General features: G+C 48.5%; 1 protein-coding gene across 1 annotated transcript in view; it reads left to right on the top strand.

Moving 5' to 3' along the window:
- Positions 1-19,793, top strand: part of PLEKHG4 (pleckstrin homology and RhoGEF domain containing G4) — a 165,812-nt gene that overhangs the window by 49,756 nt on the left and 96,263 nt on the right. The window contains exons 7-8 of the mRNA XM_084644640.1: positions 15,057-15,143; positions 19,287-19,403. Coding sequence (XP_084500766.1) covers positions 15,057-15,143; positions 19,287-19,403 — 204 coding nt within the window. The remainder of the gene's footprint in view (positions 1-15,056; positions 15,144-19,286; positions 19,404-19,793) is intronic.

Genomic DNA, 19,793 nt, shown 5'->3' on the forward strand with positions numbered 1-19,793 from the left:
TATATTACGTCCACCGCTTTCCCCATATTCACAGAGCCAGTTATCTCACCATAGAAGGCAATCAGGTTGGTCAGGCATGGCTTGCCCTTGGTGAATCCATGTTGACTGTTCCTGATCACTTTCCTTTCCTCCAAGTGTTTCAGAATGGATTCCTTGAGGACCTGCTCCATGATTTTTCCAGGGACTGAGGTGAGGCTGACCTGTCTGTAGTTCCCCGGATTCTCCTTTTTCCCTTTTTTAAAGATGGGCACTACATTAGCCTTTTTCCAATTGTCTGAGATCTCTCCTGATCACCATGAGTTTTCAAAGATAATGGCCAATGGCTCTGCAATCACATCAGCCAACTCCCTTAGCACCCTCGGATGCATTGCATGCGGCCCCATGGACTTGTGTATGTCCAGCTTTTCTAAATAGTCCTTATCCTGCTCTTTCACCACTGAGGGCTGCTCACCTCCTCACCATACTGTGCTGCCCAGTGCCTTGTCTGTGAAGACTGAGGCAAAAAAAGCATTGAGTACTTCAGCTTTTTCCACATCATCTGTCACTAATTGCCTCCCCGATTCAGTAAGGGGCCCACACTTTCCCTGACCACCTTCTTGTTGCTAACATACCTGTAGAAACCCTTCTTGTTACCCTTCACATCCCTTGCTAGCTGCAACTCCAATTGTACTTCGGCCTTCCTTGTTACACCCCTGCATACTCGAGCAATATCTTTATACTCCTCCCTAGTCATCTATCCAAGTTTCCACTTCTTTTAAGCTTCCTTTTTGTGTTTAAGCTCACCAAAGATTTCTTTGTTAAGCCAAGCTGTTTGCCTGCCATGTTTGCTATTATTTCTGCACATCAGGATGGTTTGTTCCTGTGCCCTCACTAAGGCTTCTTTAAAATACAGCCAGCTCTCCTGGACTCCTTTCCTCCTCATATTAGCCTCCCAGGGGATCCTGCCCATCAGTTCCCTGAGGGAGTCAAAATCTGCTTTTCTGAAGTCCAGGATCTGTATTCCGCTGCTATTCTTTCTTCCTTTTGTCAGGATCCTGAACTCGACCATCTCATGGTCACTGCTGCCCAGGTTGTGACCCACTTCTACTTCCCCTACCAATTCTTCCCTGTTTGTGAGCAGCAGGTCAAGAGGAGCATGGTTCCTAGTTGGTTCCTCCAGCACTTTCACCAGGAAGTTGTCCCCAACACTTTCCAAAGACTTCCTGAATGGTCTATGCACTGCTGTATTGCTCTCCCAGGGGTGATTGAAGTCCCCCAGGAGAACCAGGGCCTGTGTTCTGGAAACTTCAGTTAATTGTCCGAAGAAAGCCTTGCCTACCTCATCCTCCTGGTCCGGTGGTCTACAGCAGACGTCCACCACAACATCACCCTTGTTGCTCTCCCCTCTAAACCCAAAGACTCTCAACAAGCTTTTCTCCAGTTTCATACTGGAGCTCTGAGCAATCATACCGCTCTCTTCCATACAGTGCAACTTCTCCACCTTTTCTCCGGCACCTCTCCTTCATGAACAGTTTATACCCATCCATGACAGTGCTCTAGTCATGTGAGTTACCCCACGAAGTTTATGTTGTTCCAGTCACATCATAGTTCCTTGACTGTGCCAGGACTTCCAGTTCTTCCTGCTTGTTTCCAAGGCTTCTTGCGTTCGTGTACAGGAACCTAAGATAACTAGCCGATTGCCCTACGTTCTTAGTATGAATCAGGAGCCCCCCCCCCGTTTTACCCTCCTCCTTGTGTTTCCTCCTGGTATCCCATTCCCCCACTTACCTCAGGGCTTAGGTCTCCATCCCCCGGCGAACCTAGTTTAAAGCCCTCCTCACTAGGTTAGCAAGCCTGCCTGCAAAGATGCTCTGCCTTTCTTTGTTAGGTGGATCCCAGCTCTTCCTAGCAATCCTTCTTCCTGGAACAACATCCCATGGTCGAGGAATCCAAAGCCCTCTCTCTGACACCACCTGTGTAACCACGCATTTACCTTCACATTCGATGGTTCCTACCTGGACCTTTTCCGTCAACAGGGAGAATGGATGAGAACATGACTTGCGCCTCAAACTCCTTTATCCTTCTTCCCAGAGCCACGTAGTCTGCAGTGACCCACTCAAGGTCATTCTTGGCAGTATCATTGGTGCCTACATGGAGAAGTAGGAAGGGGTAGCGGTCCGAGGGCTTGATCAGTCTTGGCAGACACTCCGTCACATCCTGAATTATAGCTCCAGGCAAGCAGCACACTTCTCAAGTCTCCTGGTCTGGTCGGCAGATGGATGACTCTGTCCCCCTTAGGAGGCTGTCCCCACCCACCACCACCCATCTCCTTCTCTTGGGAGTGGTGGTCGTGGAACCCCCATCCCTAGGACAATGCATCCGATGCCTTCCGGTCGACAGGGTCTCCTTCTGATCCCTTCCCTCAGAGGGCTCTTCCAAATCCTTCTCTGCAGTAGTACCTGTTCAGAGAGCCTGAAAACGGTTTCTTACCTCTATCTGCACTGGGGGTATATGGGTTCTCCTCTTTCTTCTGGAGGCCAAATGCTGCCAATTTTCTTCCCCGTTTTGCACTGCCCTCTCTGAATCTTCAGCATGCTCTGCCTGCAGTACCAAATGCTGACTTCTGTCCAGAAAGTCTTCATTTTCTCTGATGCAACGCAGGGTTGATACTTGGGTCTCTAGTCCTTTAACCTTCTCTTCCAATAGGGAGACCAGCTTGCACTTTGTACAGACGAAGTTGTTTCTATTCTCTGGGAGACAGACAAACATGGCACTTCCTGGGCAGGTCACAACAGCTGATGGCTCACTATCCGTATTGTCTTCCTTCTAAGAGCCTCTTCAGATGTTGTATTTACTGCTCACAGAAGCCAGAAAGGCAAAAAACTCTGTGGGAGCTCCCCACAGACAAACTACTTCTGTTTTCCTCTCCTCTGTTTCCCGCCGCTGTACTACCCACCTTCTCCTGTCTGTTCACCTAATTTGATGGAACATCTGCAGATATCTGATAATGTGGTTGCGAGAATCAACGGGCCAGAGTTATTTAGGGAATAATTAAAATGAGAGGACGCAGGTGCATGTGGCTATCCCGTTTTCAGTGACTAGCTGTGCATTTCCTTCCTTTCAAGCCGAGTTCACAGTGGTCTCTGAATGTGACTCATTGGAACGCAGTGCAAATGGAATTTGCTAAGCCATATATTTTTAATTCTGTTGAGAAATGGAAAATAGATCCTGGACTATTTCAGACCCTGAACCTGTCCTTCTTCCATGTAAACCTGTCACATTCCGTAGTGTTTCCAAAGGCAAATGTGTAAATGACATGGCTGAAGGACAAGGAGTTTGGCCTGGAATCTGCACAAAAGGAGCATTACAATACCTAACGTTTAGGTGCTAGAAACTCCCTGTGATCCACAAAGCCTGAGTTAGGTGCCTTGGCTCCACATACAATGAATGGGGAGAATTAGGTGCCTTAAACTGCGAGTCACAAAAGCCAGCATGCTAGGTGGGGAGCTGCCTAAGCTAGCCAATGGGACAGGTCAACAAGAAGGATGTACGCTAAGCTGCTCCTCTCTAACCCCCTCTCAGAGATAGGGGCCTGAATCCAGGCTGCTGGCAGGCATCTATTTCTGCCACTGATTCACAGCCAGGAACCCTCGTTGGGGTTAGGCGTCCACTCCAATTTCGCAAGCAGCCAGTGGGGAGGATGACCTCCCACATAGCTTTTAGCCCAGTGGTTAGGGTATTCACCTGGCACATGGGAGACTCCTGGTTCACATCTCCCCTCAGCCTGAGGAGAACAAGGGATTTGAAGCATGCTCTGCTACTTCTCAGGTGGATGCTCTAGCCCCAGGGCTATAGGACATGCTGATGGGGGAGGGTATTCCCCTAATCTCTGCCTTGAAGCTATTGCACGGTGGCTAAATAATTAAAGCATCCTTAGAGCAGGAGGAGTGGACTCTGGGTCTCTCACATGCTGGGTGAGTGCACTAACCACCAGGTAAGAGTCATTTTTGGCATGGGCGGTGGGTGAACCACAAGCTCAGGGAGGCTAGCTCCACCCCTTCTGCCTGAGGTCCTGCCCCTCCCGCCCCCCTTCCCCTGCTGAATCCCAGAGGGCCCCCTCCCAGTGGCCGCCAGTCCCCCTGCCTCAGGCCACCCGAGCGCCTTCAGCCCCGGAGCACCAGCGGACAATGTATGGTTCCCCCGCCCAGCCCCAGAGCACTGGGCAGGCGATTGGCATGCCCCCTCACAGCCCCGGAGCACCAGGGGGCAGCAGGCGGCCCTCCCCCCCCCCAGCCCTGGACTTGGGCATCCTCAGCCATCCGAAGTGCCAACCGCCCTAGCTCCACCCCAGCAGGCTTCCCGGAAGAGGAGCAGCCTGCCTGGGCTGGGGCCAACTAGTGGCAAGCAGGAGGGGGCTTCAGGGTGGAGCATGGGCGGGGCCATGCGGGGCTGTTTGGGAAGGCACAGCCTTCCCCAGTCTCTTATACGTGCCACCCAAAATTCTCAGGGTTGTCTTTTCTCCCTCACTCTGGCCTAAATCACTCTTTCATTAGTTCTCCACAATGGAACAGCTTCAACAGGAGAGACATATCCCATAGCTCAGTGGTTAGGGTGCTCGCCTCAAAGGTAGCAGATCCCTGTTCAAATCCTTTCCCCCTCTGAGGCAGAGAGGGGACTTGAACGGTGGGCGGGGGCTCTCCCATCTCAACTGAGTGCCCTAACCCCTGCGTTAAAAGTTACGAGGGAGATCCTCCTTGTTCTCCCAACCACCGCCCTAGGTGTTTTGTGTCAACTTGCCTAAGGAGCCCAATCCAGTCGCTGTACTCAGCAGGCATGTACCGGATTGGGTCCTGCACACGAGTTAGGTTTGTGAATCGTCCTGGGGCTTAGGTGTCTGGATACCTAGAATGAGGGAGGCAGCTGTGTACAAGCCCAGAGGCATACACATAGGCAGCTAGGGATCTTTTACTGCAAAGTTTAGTGAGTTTAGGTGGCTACAAAGTTCAGTGGAAGTTTTGTGAATCGCAGTGGAGCCTGGAACTGGGACTTGGATACCTAAGTACTTTTGTGAATTTAAGCCTTTGTGCCTTAGGTGCAGATACTTTATACCTATCAGTCATGCTCATACTTCCATAGATACAGACTTCTTTCAGCAATACAGAAGCTTCCAACAGCATATGTATTTTGTAAGAAAAATCAAATATGTTTCCGTATTCTGCTTAAAACGGAGTGTAGCATGATCCCACTACACCCTGTTGATACAGAACAAAGCATGTCATTTCCACATATCTCTGTCTGACTGGGCTGCTTTGCAGAATCTTTCAGGTTCTCTCCAGGACACTGCTCTTTGTGGAAGAGCTGTCATCAGTATACACTGATTATACTGTATGACCAGTGAAGTTAGGGAGTGATACCCGTGCTGAGAACTTGTTCTGGCTGTTGTTCCTAGGACGTAATGTTAACTGCCCATCAGAGGGGAAATGTCAATCTTTATAGCCTTCCTGGCTACCTAATTTCCCTCTTCTCCTCACAAGTTATGGACTCTTGTAGTTGCTGAGCAAATGGGTTAGAAAGCTCTCCTCATCTCTGCACAGCAGAAAGCCAGGTGACTTTCATGGCTGCTGTGCAGTGCCACTGGGCAGCTCTTTGGTTAATGAGCAGCAGGACTGGGCCAGTGCACAGTGAAATTCTGAAGGGTAATTAGTGATCTAACACCTGCAGGATTTTTCTCTGCTTGTTTTTGTCACACTCTCTGGTGTGGCTCACAACCAGGAATGCCTACCTCAGGGCAAACAGTCAAAAACAGGGCAGACACCCGAAACTGGTGGTGTGTTCCATAATTAGATTTCGCAAAGCTGGTACCAAATGTGAACTCCTGGATCATTATAACAGTCTTACCATGGAGTCACAGACAGTCTCCTGAGACTCTCCAGTCTGTCTTGCCACCTTTTAACGACCCAGTCAGTGGTGCTGACCAGAGCTGCCGCGACCCTGTCCCCTCCATTCCATGACCCAGTTCTGAGTCGCGACCCACGGTTTGAAAACCATTAGTCTAGGTGTACCTTCTCCTGCCTCAGCACAAGGGGACAGACTAGATGATTTCTCAAGGTCCCTTCCAGCCTTGACATTTGTAAGATTCTATGATTCTAAGACCTTCTAACTAAAATCAAACAAAAGTGAACTCTGTTCCGCATGTGGAGATTCGGCTATGGACACAATGCCCCCTCTCACTGATATGTCTAGGCCTCAGCATATTGGGAGCACATTGATTTTATAAAGAAAAAAATCATAAGACCCAAAACAAATGTGAGACTTTTCAAATAGATAAAGGGTTAGCATCTTCCCGCCACCTTCCTTATCAAGCACAAAACTTCAAGAACCCATCTTCTGGCTTCCTAATGGACTCTGCTAATGAACAGCATGACACTCCTAAAATTTTAAATAAAGGACCAGCGGCCCGTGATGTTAGCTCTCTGCTTTAATATGAAGACTACAGGCCCTAGATTACTATGCTTCATCGTTAGCTGATCCAAATGCTACTTACAAGAGTAAAGGAAATGTCTTTCAAGTATTTGGAATCTTCCTGTTTTATGGAGGACCTGGATCAGTTTTAGCTGAGAATACAGAGATATACATTTCATGCATCAACCATCTCCCTTAAAAGGCAAGACCAACACGGGAAACTGCCTGTTGCAAACTGTTGCTTTTTCTGTTGCCCTCACACACACTTTCCACTGCCACCCTTTTCCCATTTCGACATGCAGAACCAGCAGATTACAGGATTAAAAGTTTGTGTTGGCACGCAAAATTCAAACCACAATCTTTCCCTGTAAAGAAAACTGACGCTGGCAAACCAGATGCCAGCTCTAGCCCAGGCTGCAGACATTAGCTAAGAACTGACAAGCTTGTGGCTGGAGACCAGAGCAGGTCACCTGTATGTTAGTTCTGCTCAAAATAGGTATGAGTCTTATAAGAATGTATTTCATGTTTAGATTCAATGAAATGTTTGTAAATTGCCGCATGCATTAATCTCACTGATAATATCTCTATCCCATGTTATAAGGTAATATTTAAATGTTTGCTCTGAAACGGTAACACCCCCCCCCCCAGTTGGGAGAGAAACATTACCAATTGTAAAATAGTAGTTTGCCACAGGAGGTGTTATCTCCTGCCCAGCAAAAGAAGGCCCACAGACACCGGACAAACCACTGTGGAGCATCAGAGGACAAAAGACTTTGTTGATTGTTCCCCCCACCCAAGAAGGAGAGATATGCATGTGAACTCGTCCCATCTTCTTGAACTCTAGGGGAAGGGAATAAAAATCCCTGACAAGAAGAAACTGAATCTTTTTTGGCTGTTTGAACTCTGAAGGGCCAGAGACTCTAAAGAGAAACCAGAGATTTCCAGGAGCTGCCCCCTGGGTCTGCCCTGAAAGACACTTTGAATTGACAGATCATACAACTCTGTCATTCTTAGGATTTACATGGTAACTCATGTGTGTGTATGTTTCCTTACTTCAACCGATAAATAACTCTCATTCCTTTGTCCTAGTTAATAAGCCCTTAGATAGCCCTGCCTCTTCCCACCCCTGCTCCACCCCAGCCCCGCCCCCATCCCTGCCCTGCCCGCACTCCCCTGAGGACTGCAGCAGGGCCGGGCCCGCACTCACCACTGGTGAGTGCTGGGGAGCGGTTCCCCCCTGCCTCCCAAGCCAGCCCCCCCCCCGCAGAGGCTTGGGCCCCCACCCACACTCCGCGGGGGGTATGCGTAGGGCCCCAGAATAGCTAGGAATAGGCCTGCTGGGTTAAAAGTCCCAGCGGCAGTGCTGCCTGGCTAAGGCAGGCTAGTTCCTACCTGTTCTGACTCTGTGCTGTGCCCTGGAAGTGGCCAGCAGCAGGTCTGGCTCCTAGGCGGGGTGGCCACGGGGCTCCGTGCGCTGCCCCCGCCCCAAGCCTCAGCTCTGCACTCCCATTGGCTGGTTCCCGGCCAATGGGGGCTGGTGGGGGCAGTGCACACGGGCGAGAGCTGCGTGGAGCCGCTTGCGCGCCTCCGCCTAGGAGCCAGACCTGCTGCTGGCCGCTTCTGGGACGCAGCGCGGTCCGCGTGCCAGGACAAGCAGGAAGCCTGCCTCTGTACCCCCGCTGCGCCACTGACCAGGAGCTGCCCGAGATAAGCCCGCAACTCCCACCAAACCAGGAACCCCTTCCTGCACCCCAATCCCCTCATCCCTGGCCCCACCCCAGAGCCTGCATCCCCAGCCCAGAGCCCCCTCCCACATCCTGAACCCCTCATTCCAAGCCCCACCCTGGAGCCTTCACCCATGCACCCCAACCGTTTTGCCCCAGCTCTGAGCCCCTCCCACACCCCAAACCCCTCATTCGCAGCTCCATTGTGTCGTGGGCATCAACAATTTTCTTCAACTGGGTGGCCAGAAAAAAAGTTTTAAAACCACTGGCCTAGACCATCCCTGACAGGTGTTTCTTTAACCAGTTTTTAAAAACCTCCGGTGATGGGGATTCCACAACCTCCCTTGGAAGCCTGTTCAGGAGCTTAACCACCCTGAGAGTTAAAAAGTTTTTCTTACTAAATAACCTAAATCTCCCTTGCTGCAGATTAAGCCCATTACTTAGAATCATAGAATCTCAGGGTTGGAAGGGACCTCAGGAGGTCATCTAGTCCAACCCCCTACTCAAAGCAGGACCAATCCCCAACTAAATCATCCCAGCCAGGGCTTTGTCAAGCCTGACCTTAAAAACCTCCAAGGAAGGAGATTCCACCACCTCCCTAGGTAACCCATTCCAGTGTTTCACCACCCTCCGAGTGAGAGTTTTTCCTAATTTCCAACCTAAACCTAAAGTGATGCAACTTGAGACCATCACTCCTCGTTCTGTCCTCTGCTACCACTGAGAACATCTAGATCCATCCTCTTCGGAATCCCCTTTCAGGTAGTTGAAAGCAGCTATCAAATCCCCCCTCTTTCTTCTCTTCTGCATACTAAACAATCCCAGTTCCCTCAGCCTCTCCTCATAAGTCATATGTTCCAGTCCCCTAATCATTTTTGGTGCCCTCCGCTGGACGTTTTCCAATTTTTCCACATCCTTCTTGTCGTGTGGGGCCCAAAACTGGACACAGTACTCCAGATGAGGCCTCACCAATGTCGAATAGAGGGGAATGATCACATCCCTCGATCTGCTTGCAATGCCCCTACTTATACATCCCAAAATGCCATTAGCCTTCTTGGCAACAAGGGCACACTGTTGACTCATATCCAGCTTCTCGTCCACTTTAACCCCTAGGTCCTTTTCTGCAGAACTGCTGCCTACCCTTTCGGTCCCTAGTCTGTAACGGTGCATGGGATTCTTCCGTCCTAAGTGCAGGACTCTGCACTTGTCCTTGTTGAACCTCATCAAATTTATTTTGGCCCAATCCTCTAATTTGTCTAGGGCTCTCTGTATCCTATCCCTACCCTCCAGCAATTCTACCTCTCCTCCCAGTTTAGTGTCATCTGCAAACTTGCTGAGGGTGCAATCCACACCATCCTCCAGATCATTTATGAAGATATTGAACAAAACCGGCCCAAGGACCGACCCTTGGGGCACTCCATTTGATACCGGCTGCCAACTAGACATGGAGCCATTGATCACTACGTGTTGAGCCCGACAATCTAGCCAGCTTTCTCTCCACCTTATAGTTCATTCATCCAATCCACACTTCTTTAACTTGCTGGCAAGAATACTGTGGGAGACCGTGTCAAAAGCTTTGCTAAAGTCAAGGAACAACTTCTTGTTGTACCTTCAGTAGACATGGAGAACAATTGATCACCATTCTCTTTATAACATACTTAACATATTTGAAGACTCTCAGGTCCCCCGTCAGTCTTCTTTTCTCAAAACTAAACATACCCAGTTTTTTTACCCTTTCCTTATAGGTCAGGTTTTTGTCATTTTTGTTGCTCTACTCTAGACTCTCCAATTTGTCCACATCTTTCCTAAAGTGTGGTGGGCAAAACTGGACACAGTATCCAGCTGACACCTCACAAGTGCTGAGTAGAGTGGGGCAATTACCTCGTGTCCTACGTTCAACACTCCTGTTAATACACCGCAGAATGATATTAGCTGTTTTCACAACTGCATCTCATTGACGCATATTCAATTTCTGATCCACTGTAACCCCAGATAGTTTTCAGCAGAATTACACCTAGCCAGCTATTCCCCATTTTGTAGTGGTGCCTTTGGTTTTTCCTTCCTCAGTGTAGTCCTTTGCACTTATCTATTGAATTTCATGCTGTTGCTTTCTGATCAATTCTCTCATTTGTTAAAGTCCTTTTGAATTCTAACCCTGTCCTCCAAAGTGCTTGGGACCCCTTCTAGCGTGGTGTCATCTTATTAGTGAAAATGTAAACAAAGAGATTAGAGAGACAGAACTCTATGTAAACTTGAAAGCTTGTCTCTTTCACCAGCAGAAGTTGGTCCAGAAAAAAATACTACCTCGCCCACCTTGTCTCTCTAATATCCTGGGACCAACGCGGCTACAACAACACTGCAAGCAAGAAACCAAAAATAGATTGTGAGCTATAGGAAGTTTCCTTTGCCAGCCTCTTGCCTGCTCAGATTCTGCCCTGCCCTTTCTAACCTCTTGTGCACCAGTCCCTCCTTCTGCTGCATTCAACCTGCAAGTCAGAATTAGGTCTGGTCAAAATTGTTCTTTTAACTTTTTTCCAACTGATAATTGAGCTTCTGACAAAACAAAAACTGTTGTGGAAAGTGTCTGCTTTCCTTGGAAATATTCCATTTTCTGTCAGGAGTACAGCCCTTAGCTGCACCTGCTCAGTACTCCTGACATCCTAGGCAGCCTGATGGACCACCCTGCTTGACTGGCTAAAGAAGCCAGCAGGCCGGTTCTTAAACCTAGCAGCATCAACAGCTTGCTGGCTGTTCAATGCACATGCCCACAGACTCTCTGCCTTCCTGTGCTTGTCTCCCCAAGCCCTGCTCCTACTTTGCTCCTCCACAGCTCCAGCCCACATCCTGCCCTGCACCCAGCCATGTTCCCATCCTGTTCCAGCCTTGGTTCTGCTTCAGAACCAGCCCTGATCCTGCCTTCCCTGACTTCTGGTAATCCAGTTCTGACCCTTGGCTCTGATTCCTGACTCCATCTGCACCTTTGGCTCTGGCATTTGGACTCTGACTCTGCTTCTGATCTTTGGCCCTGCTTCCTGGGTCTGGCCCTGTCTCAACCCTGGGCTCTGGTGTTCAGATGCCGACCACTAGGCCTGACTCCTACTCTGACCACTAGGCCTGGCCACCTACTACCCAGTCCTCTGACATTTTTTTTTCTGGAAAACTAAAAAAATGTCTGTCTCTGACAGTTTTTGGATGAAAATTTTAGTTTTTCAATGAAAATTTCCAAAGGAACCCCCCCACACACTTTCTGGTTATCTGTAATCATAATTCCAATTTTACAGTCTCACCGTGTGTTCTCAGAAATTATTGGGTTGTCAGAACAGTAGCATCATGACCCTATTATGCAAGCAGGTAGGAGGAAAAGAAAGGTGGTGGTGGGGAGCCGAATTAAATATAAATGTTCAGTGCCACCAGCTGTCTGGAAACGATAGTTCATCTTCACCCACCCGCACTGTCCAGCAGACACACCATTCAAATTTCAGAATGTCTGTACAGCTGTGATCTATGTCCCTCTCCCTTCTCCCTTCCTCTCCCAGGTGATCTCCAGTTTTTACTCCAGTAATTCTGAGCTAGCTGTGTGTCCTGTGTGCTGTTCTGGCCTTTTGCTGACATTTGTCAGTGGTCCAATGAAAAGGTAAACAAACTCTTCAGAAAACCCACTGTAGGCTTCGAAGGGCATTGTATCCCACTCATACAAGGGGGTGGGGTGAGGAGAGATCCTTCTTTAGCATAAGGAAAAGTCTGTTTCCTTGCCCAGAGATCTCCGCTGCGGTTATGGCCCTTGTATTTGTAGAATCCTGAATTGGGCCTCTCTGAACATCGGCCTTTTATTTCTCGATCAAAAGAAAGACCAATGACTAGATCAGTTAAAGGGAAGCACCTCTAGGATTCAAGACATTAGACTTGGACAGCTTCTTCCACCTTTCACAGTGAGAGCTGAGGCAGAACTGTATTCTTAGAGCTGGCTCTCAAGCCATTAATTTAGAGTCAAGTTCAGCCGATGGGGTAGAAATGGGAGACTGTTAAAGCAACCTGCAGCGCCATTCGCTGGAGTTCATCATCCCCTGCGTTTCCCTGTGATTGCCTACTTTGTTTGCTTATGCTGCTGCTCACTTTTGGTGTTACGTCCTTCAAGGTCGCTGGAGAACATGGTTACAGAGTTCTCCTGTCAAAGGCTTGCCGGTCAATTGCATTTCTTCTGGACAGATTGCAGCTGAAGCCATACCAAAAAAATTTGTTTGTTGCTGTCAGGGGGTTTCACTTGGCACCAGGGCACCTCCTCCTGGCTGCTCTGGGGATTAACTCTTTTCAGGTGCTGCACCTTCCTCTGGCAGTCCCTTCACCTGTCTTCTCTCACCCTGTTGCACCTCTTGCCCCAGGAGCTGCAGCTTCTTGTTCATGACTTGGCCCTCCAACCAGGTGGCTATCATCCTCCCCCTCTGGGGTATCAAAGTCTTCCAAGGTGAATTGTCCCAGGCGGTCTGTTCGCCGCTGTCTGCTCCGTACTACTTCCCTGGTGGCTGGTAGAGAAAACTGCGCCCACCTTCTACACCAGGTTTCAGCTCAGGGCCCCTCTCAGCAGCCAAGGTCTGCCCTACCCCATACGTTGCTGCTTTTCCTGCCTTCCTGGCTCTCCCCCTGCTCTGGGGTTGCCAGCCCAGACTCCCTCCTTCCAGGGAGTAGCTGTAGGCTACCTAGCTCTATAGCCCCAAACACACCTCCCTTCCCCCAGGGAATGACTGCAGACTACTTCCCTGAAGCCCCCCTGCTGCTCTCAGCTCCTGGGCTTTAGACAGGCCCCTCCTGTTCTTTTCAGCTGAGCCTTGTCTAATTAATCCTTGCTCCCTGGCTCCTTCTCCAGGTGCAGCTTGGGCAGTTAATTGGCCCCCCCTCACCACCTTAACCTTTCAAGTCTTGTGTGGGGTGGACACCCATCACAGTTGCTTAATATTTTATTTCTGATATTTTGGCTTTACGAATCCAGAGACCCTCACAATTTAGCTTGGGCAAAGGCTTTCCTATAGCCTTTTATTGGAAGAGCTCCTATTAGAACACTTGCTAAAATATGAAGCCTTCCCTGCGTCCAAACCAAGCCATGATTTGGTTAGCAACCCCACTATTCACATAGTCCATTTTCTTTACTCCTGTCTTAGCTCTTTGTGCCTGTCTCTAACTTCCCTGTGGAATGCTCTCCCACTTAGAGACCTCCTGCTGGAGCAGAGAGAGAGAGTTTGAGGCCACAGCTGCCAGGACATCCTTGAATTTTGGTGCTTCTGTCTGTTAATGCTGGTGGCTGGAGGCAAGTCCTTGGTGCTGGGCTGGGAGCAGTTAAGTAAAGAACACAAAATTGCTGGCATTGTGAGGAAAATGCCACTTTTCAGGTAGGGACAGTGCCTGGCGAAAAAGGCAACTTTTTACTGCATCCAGGTAACCTGACTCTGTGCAGTGTTTCCCTAAGGTAACTGCAGGGCTAACAGCTTGGAGAGTACATTCTCTTTAGGGAAGACCCTCACCAACAGGTATAACTGCCTGCCCCTTAAGGGGAGACTGTGCCCTCCAGTTTGAATTGCAGCTATCTTTGAAGAAGGCATTGCAATCTCTTGTGTTGAAATAAAATAATGGTACATAATGTGATGGGCTGGATCACAGAAGACCCCGTGGGGCTGCCAGCTGATGAGCCAAGACTACTTCTGCCCCTGCTTTCCCTGCCAATTTGGGACTCCAGAGCCCTGCCTGGTAGTGCCAGACATGCTTGCCGGCTATAAACACAGACCCAGGTCTGAACCACGTCCCACAAGCTGCAGGCTTAACTGAAAGCAGCGTAAGAAGTGTTCCTGTCTCTAACATTCAGATGCCCAACACCCAATGGGGTCCAAACCCCAGAGTAATCCGTTTTACCCTATATAAAGGTAAACTCAAAATGTTTGCCCTCTATAACACTGATAGAGAGATACGCACAGCTGTTCCCCCCCCCCCCCGGTATTAATGCATACTCTGGGTTAAATAATACGTAAAAAGTGATTTTATTAAATGCAGAAAGTAGGATTTAAGTGGTTCCAAGTACTAACAGACAGAACAAAGTGAATTACCAAGCAAAATGAAATAGAACACTCAAGTCTATGCCTAATACAGTAAGAAAACTGAATACAGATAAAACCTCACCCTCAGAGGTGTTCTAGTAAGCTTCCTTTTACAGACTAGCCTCCTTCTAGTCTGGGTCCAGCAATCGCTCACCCACCCTGTAGTTACTGTCCTTTGTTCCAGTTTCTTTCAGGTATCCTTGGTGGTGGAGAGGCTATCTCTTGAGCCAGCAGCTGACAAAATGGAGAGGTCTCCCAGGGGTTTAAATAGACTTTCTCTTGTGGGTGGACACCCCACCCTTCCCCTGTGTAGAATTCCAGCTACAAGATGGAGTTTTGGAGTCACATGGGCAAGTCACATGTCCACGCACGACTCAGACCTTACAGGTAGCAGCCATGGTTCACATGCTACCTTGAAAGTCCTCAAATAAACTTCTTATGTGGATTGGAGCCTTCCAAGATCCATTGTCCATTAAGTGTTTCTTGATTGGGCACTTAATTTGCACATTCCCTTCTCAGGAAGCTGACCAAATGCTTTACTGAGGCTATTTAAAATTCAACAAGTATACAGCCAATATTCATAACTTCAAATACAAAAATGATACATGCATACAAATGGGATGATTAGATTCAGTGGATAATAACCTTTTCAGAGATATGTTACATGGCATATGTGGCATAAAACATATTCCAGTTATGTCATATACACGTTCATAAGCATATTTCCATAAAGCCTTAAGGGGTGCAATGTCACACATACGCCTAAGCAATCCATCCAGCTCGTAAGAGATCTGTGCTCTGTTCTCTGTTACAGGACATGGTTCCTCATTGTATTCATGGAGTTCTCCTGCTTGTTGAAAGAGAGCTCACGTTTCGGATGGAGAAGCCAACAGCGGTGCAGGTAATGGAATCATTCATTCAGGAACTGCTGGGGAGCTCCTGATACTTGTGTTAAGCCTCTGAACAGTGAGCACTCTGTGCACTAATTTGTAGCAATTTTCCCCTCTCTTGGTATTGACACCTCCTCATCTATTATTGGGGGTGGACCACATCCACCCTGACTGAATTGGCCTTGTCACCATTGGTTCTCCACTTGTGAGGTAACTCCCTTCTCTTCGTGTGTCAGTATATTTATGTCTGTATCTGTAATTTTCACTCCATGCATCTGAAGAAGCGGGGTTTTTTACCCACAAAATCTTATGCCCAAATAAATCTGTTAGTCTTTAAGGTGCCACCAGACTCCTCGTTGTCTCTATTCTTTACTGGACCTAACCAGAATAGAAACACAAATAAGGTGCTTTGCATGTTTTTGTCTTTTTATTGTTTGTTTTGCTTTTTTGGTTGCGCTTTTTCTTCTTCTGAGACTTGCTAGCTGGTAAGTCTTCTGCTGTGAAAAGTGTTATTTATGTGTTTGTTAATATCACTTTTCACACCAGACTTACTCAATCCCGGCAAGCCCTGGGACAAATTTAAGTCCTGAATGGGGAGGCGGGCAGGGAGGCAGTGGGGCCCAAGGACAATGGCGGGGGTGGTGAGCCTGGGACCAGAGCCTGGAACCAGAGCCTGTCACCATGTGGACAGAGCTCAAAGCCCCATTGCCAAAGCCTGCCTCCCCTACCCCTGGGAAAGTGGGGAATTCACCAGCTGCCTGCACCTCCAGAGTTTTTCTCTCTGGAGGGGGGCAGGACCCCACCGCTGCTGGTGGCCCTGGGAGAGGGGCCACTGCTTTGCACCCCCCCAGCACAGCCCAGATGACTGTGGCCGCATGCGAGAAACACTGGACTAGATGCAGCCCCTCCTGGCCTTGAACTCTATGGCGGAGGTGCTGTTCTGTGACTCCAGGAAGCTCAACACAGAAAGGTCCAACACAGAGGGAGAGGCATGTTAAAGGAGTAGCTTAATATACTACTGATGGTTGCAAAATGTAAACCTCAAAACATACAAGATGCACAACGTGGCTGAGTTAGTGTGGCTGTCGGAAGCTTAACTTCTGCGTCCCCTGATCACCTGCAGTTCTGACTGTGCAGCTGCGGTGTGACTTCAGTGAGTTAAAATTGATAGAGCAGCATCCAAAAGTGCATTATTTGTAGGGTGGGAGCACAGCAGCTGTAAAAATAATTGTAATTGCACAAGGAGGAGGGGGCAATAGAGAAGGCCTCCTGATTCATACTGAGGAAGTGGTGACAAGGCATGCATCACCAGTGTTCCTTCACCAGGGACACGCTAAGGCTCTGGGCAGAACCCAAGCACTCACTCAAGCCACTGCTCTGTGATATCTGGGCATTTTCCCCACTGCAGTTCTGAGAGCCCTCTGGTTGGGCCCTGGGTAGTCGGCCCCTTCTGGGATTGTCAGTGAACAGAACAACAAGGAAAATAACCCAATGGAATCATCCCAAAGCTGAACGTAGGCTCTCTTCCTTCAGAGGGCACTTCTTGGGCTGAGTTCACAGGTAATAAAGGGGAATGGTTCCCTCTCAAGGTGAGTCAGCATTGGGACCTCCTTTCCCTCAGGGAGGGTTCATTGAGGAGCTCCTGCCTTCAGCCAGCCCTCTCTCGATCAGGTCAGGTCAGGTCAGGTCTGGTCTGGTCTGGTCTGGTCTGGTCTGCCCTCCTCCCTGGTCTGCATCAGCTGAGCTGCGTTTCTCCCTTTTAAGCTCTCCCAGATGTGATGGGGCGGGGCCCACATTATCCTGTTAACCTGTGTTACCCAGCACGGGGTTTGCTGCATACTCCATCACAGGCCCCTTTTGCTGGATACTGTTCATACACGATATAGCAGGACAATCATTGTTCCAAAGAGCTCAAAATCTGAATTGCCTGCAGGTGAGTGAGTGGAGGATTGGACTCAGCATGCTGTCAGCGCTTGAGTCAGACATGACCTCAGTTGTAAATGTGTAAGGAGCCACGAGACCTGGGATGAAGCCCTAGCCCCTTTGAAGTCAAAGCTCCCATTGACTTCAGTGGAGCCAGGATTTCACCCAGGATTCCTACAGAAAAAGGTCCTGAATGCTCTGAGATTCATTTTGGGAGAAGTTGTTTTACTGTGGCTATGTGTGCGGAGTCTGGCCATCTCTGGTTACAAAGAGAATGAGCAAAGCTGATAAGCTGGAGGCATTTGTTACCGATCATTCACACGCAGGGGGGCATTTGTGTGTGTGTGTGTGTGTGTGTGTGTGTGAGGGACATAGAGCAAGGGATACGGAGGAATATCTGTGTGGGTGAAAACAACCAAAGTAATGAATGGGAAAAAAAGTTTTAAACAAGTGAAAGCTGCCAAATCCAAGGGGATCAGAAACTGGCAGAATAGAGATTAATAAAGAAATTGGCATACAGGAGAATCAAAGGGAAAATCACAGTTTTAATGAGAAAATGGAAACTTTGCAACTCTAGAGGAATGTTGGATGTTTTTGTCTGAATTTCTCACTCCCAGCCCAGCGCTGCAGGCTCTCTCAGCGGCTCTTGTCCATTTTCCCAGTGGGTATTATGTTTCTTGGATGGCACCAGCTCAGCTGCAGCCTCTGACGGGAGGAAGCTGGGGTGTATTGGATCTTGGGTACCCTCTAAGTGGCAAATGACTCCTGGCATAGACCGGAGACACACTGTGATTGGAGCAGAGAAGGGCTGCTGTGTTAGGATGCTTCTCCGGACGTTACTTTGGGAAGCCCATTGCCAGTTTTACAATCCCACAGAAACTTTGTAAACATGCATGAATCATACCATGCCATGTGACCATGGAAGGCAGAGATTTGCTCTGTCGCCACCAGATAATTTTGGCTTTGGAGGAATTCCTGGCTCCTTTCAATCTTCCGTTTCACACTGCTTTGCGTCCAGTTTGCTCACTGAACTACAGAGTGGGAAGCTAGTGAATTATTCTAAGATTGCTGAGCTTTTGTTTTTTCCTTCACCTTGTGATTGGATTGCACGTACCTCCCCTGTGCATGTAGAGGTTCAGGCTGTCATAGAGAGCTGGGATCTCTTGTTAGCCCTGCTGGAAAGTGGATCAATAGAAAGACGTTCACCCCCTCCCCTCGTAGGGTGTGCCTGAACTGCAACAAAAAAAGGTGTGTTCTTGACTCCGGTTAGCCAATGATCAATGATCAGTAACAGATTTAAAGGTGGCAATTCTGCAACAGAAAAGCTTCAAAAACAGACTCCAGTGAGAAACTGCTGAGCTTGAATTAATATGCAAACTAGATCCCGTTAACTTGGGTTTGAATAGAGACTGGGAGTGGCTGGGTCAGTACACATATTGAATCTATTTCCCCATGTTAAGTTTCCTCACACCCTCTTGTCAACTGTCTAAATGGTCATCTTGATTATCACTACAAAAGTTTGTTTTCTCCTGCTGATAATAGCTCATCTTAACTAATTAGCCTCTTACTCCACCTTTTCATGTTCTCTGTATGAATATATATATATATCTTCTTACTATGTGTTCCATTCTATGCATCCGATGAAGTGAGCTGTAGCCCACGGAAGCTTATGCTCAAATAAATTAGTTAGTCTGTAAGGTGCCACAAGTACTCCTGTTCTTTTTGCGGATACAGACTAACATGGCTGCTACTCTGAAACCAATGACTGTTAGCCAGGATGGGCAGGGATGGTGTCCCTAGCCTCTGTTTGCCAGAAGCTGGGAATGGACGACAGGGGAAGGATCACTTGATGATTCCCTGTTCTGTTCATTCCCTCTGAAGCACCTGGCATTGGCCATTGTTGGAAGACAAGATACAGGGCTAGACAGATCTTTGGTCTGACCCAGTATGGCTGTTCTTATGTTCTAACTCAGGTTAAAATAACACTGAAGATCCAGCAACTTGGTTTTTTTCCTCCACTAACGCCTATAAGGGAAGCCTGGGGTTGAACTTGAGCTACTAACCTGAGTAAAAAGCTGAATTGCTGTGTCTTCACTCGCTGCTTTGATGCATGTTCTCTGACCTGAGCTAAGAACGTACCTTTTCTGGCAGCGTAGACGTTACACTCTTGACTCTCCGGTGCGCCTTTCTGCAGGCCGACATGTGATGCAGATGTGCTTTTTTCTTCTCAGATTGAACTTCTCACCTCCATGAAGTCCCTCCACAAGCACATAGACAGCACACAGCTGCCACTGGAATTGGATGGAGCCTTCCCTTACTGCCATCAGGACTGGCTAAGCTTTCGCATGGTGAGTGAGGTGTGCCACAGTCTTTACGCTGGCTGCTTCTAGGATTATGGCCAGATTTCCCATACGCCAGAGAGGAGAAACATTGTATAATTAACTGGGTTAGTGCAAGGTATAGCAGCAAATAAATATGAAACTTACAAATGATGGGAGATGTGAAGTTCTGGTTACCCTGATAGCCATGTCTCACCTACATTGTGCATGTATGTCTTACCGTGCTCATGTTAGTGTTTATAGATGTGCCAAGTGGCCAGACCACGGCCTGACCCTGATAGTAGGGACCAGGATCATTGCAGCCCTCTCCAGGGTGGGGAGACAGACTCCTTCCTTCTTGTACACTCCCAGGTCTCCAAGGCAGGGACTCTGTTAAAGTTTGTCTCTTCATCAGTGATC

The sequence above is a fragment of the Lepidochelys olivacea genome (assembly GCF_965140295.1).
Source record: "Lepidochelys olivacea isolate rLepOli2 genome assembly, chromosome: 12".
NCBI lineage: Eukaryota > Metazoa > Chordata > Testudines > Cheloniidae > Lepidochelys > Lepidochelys olivacea.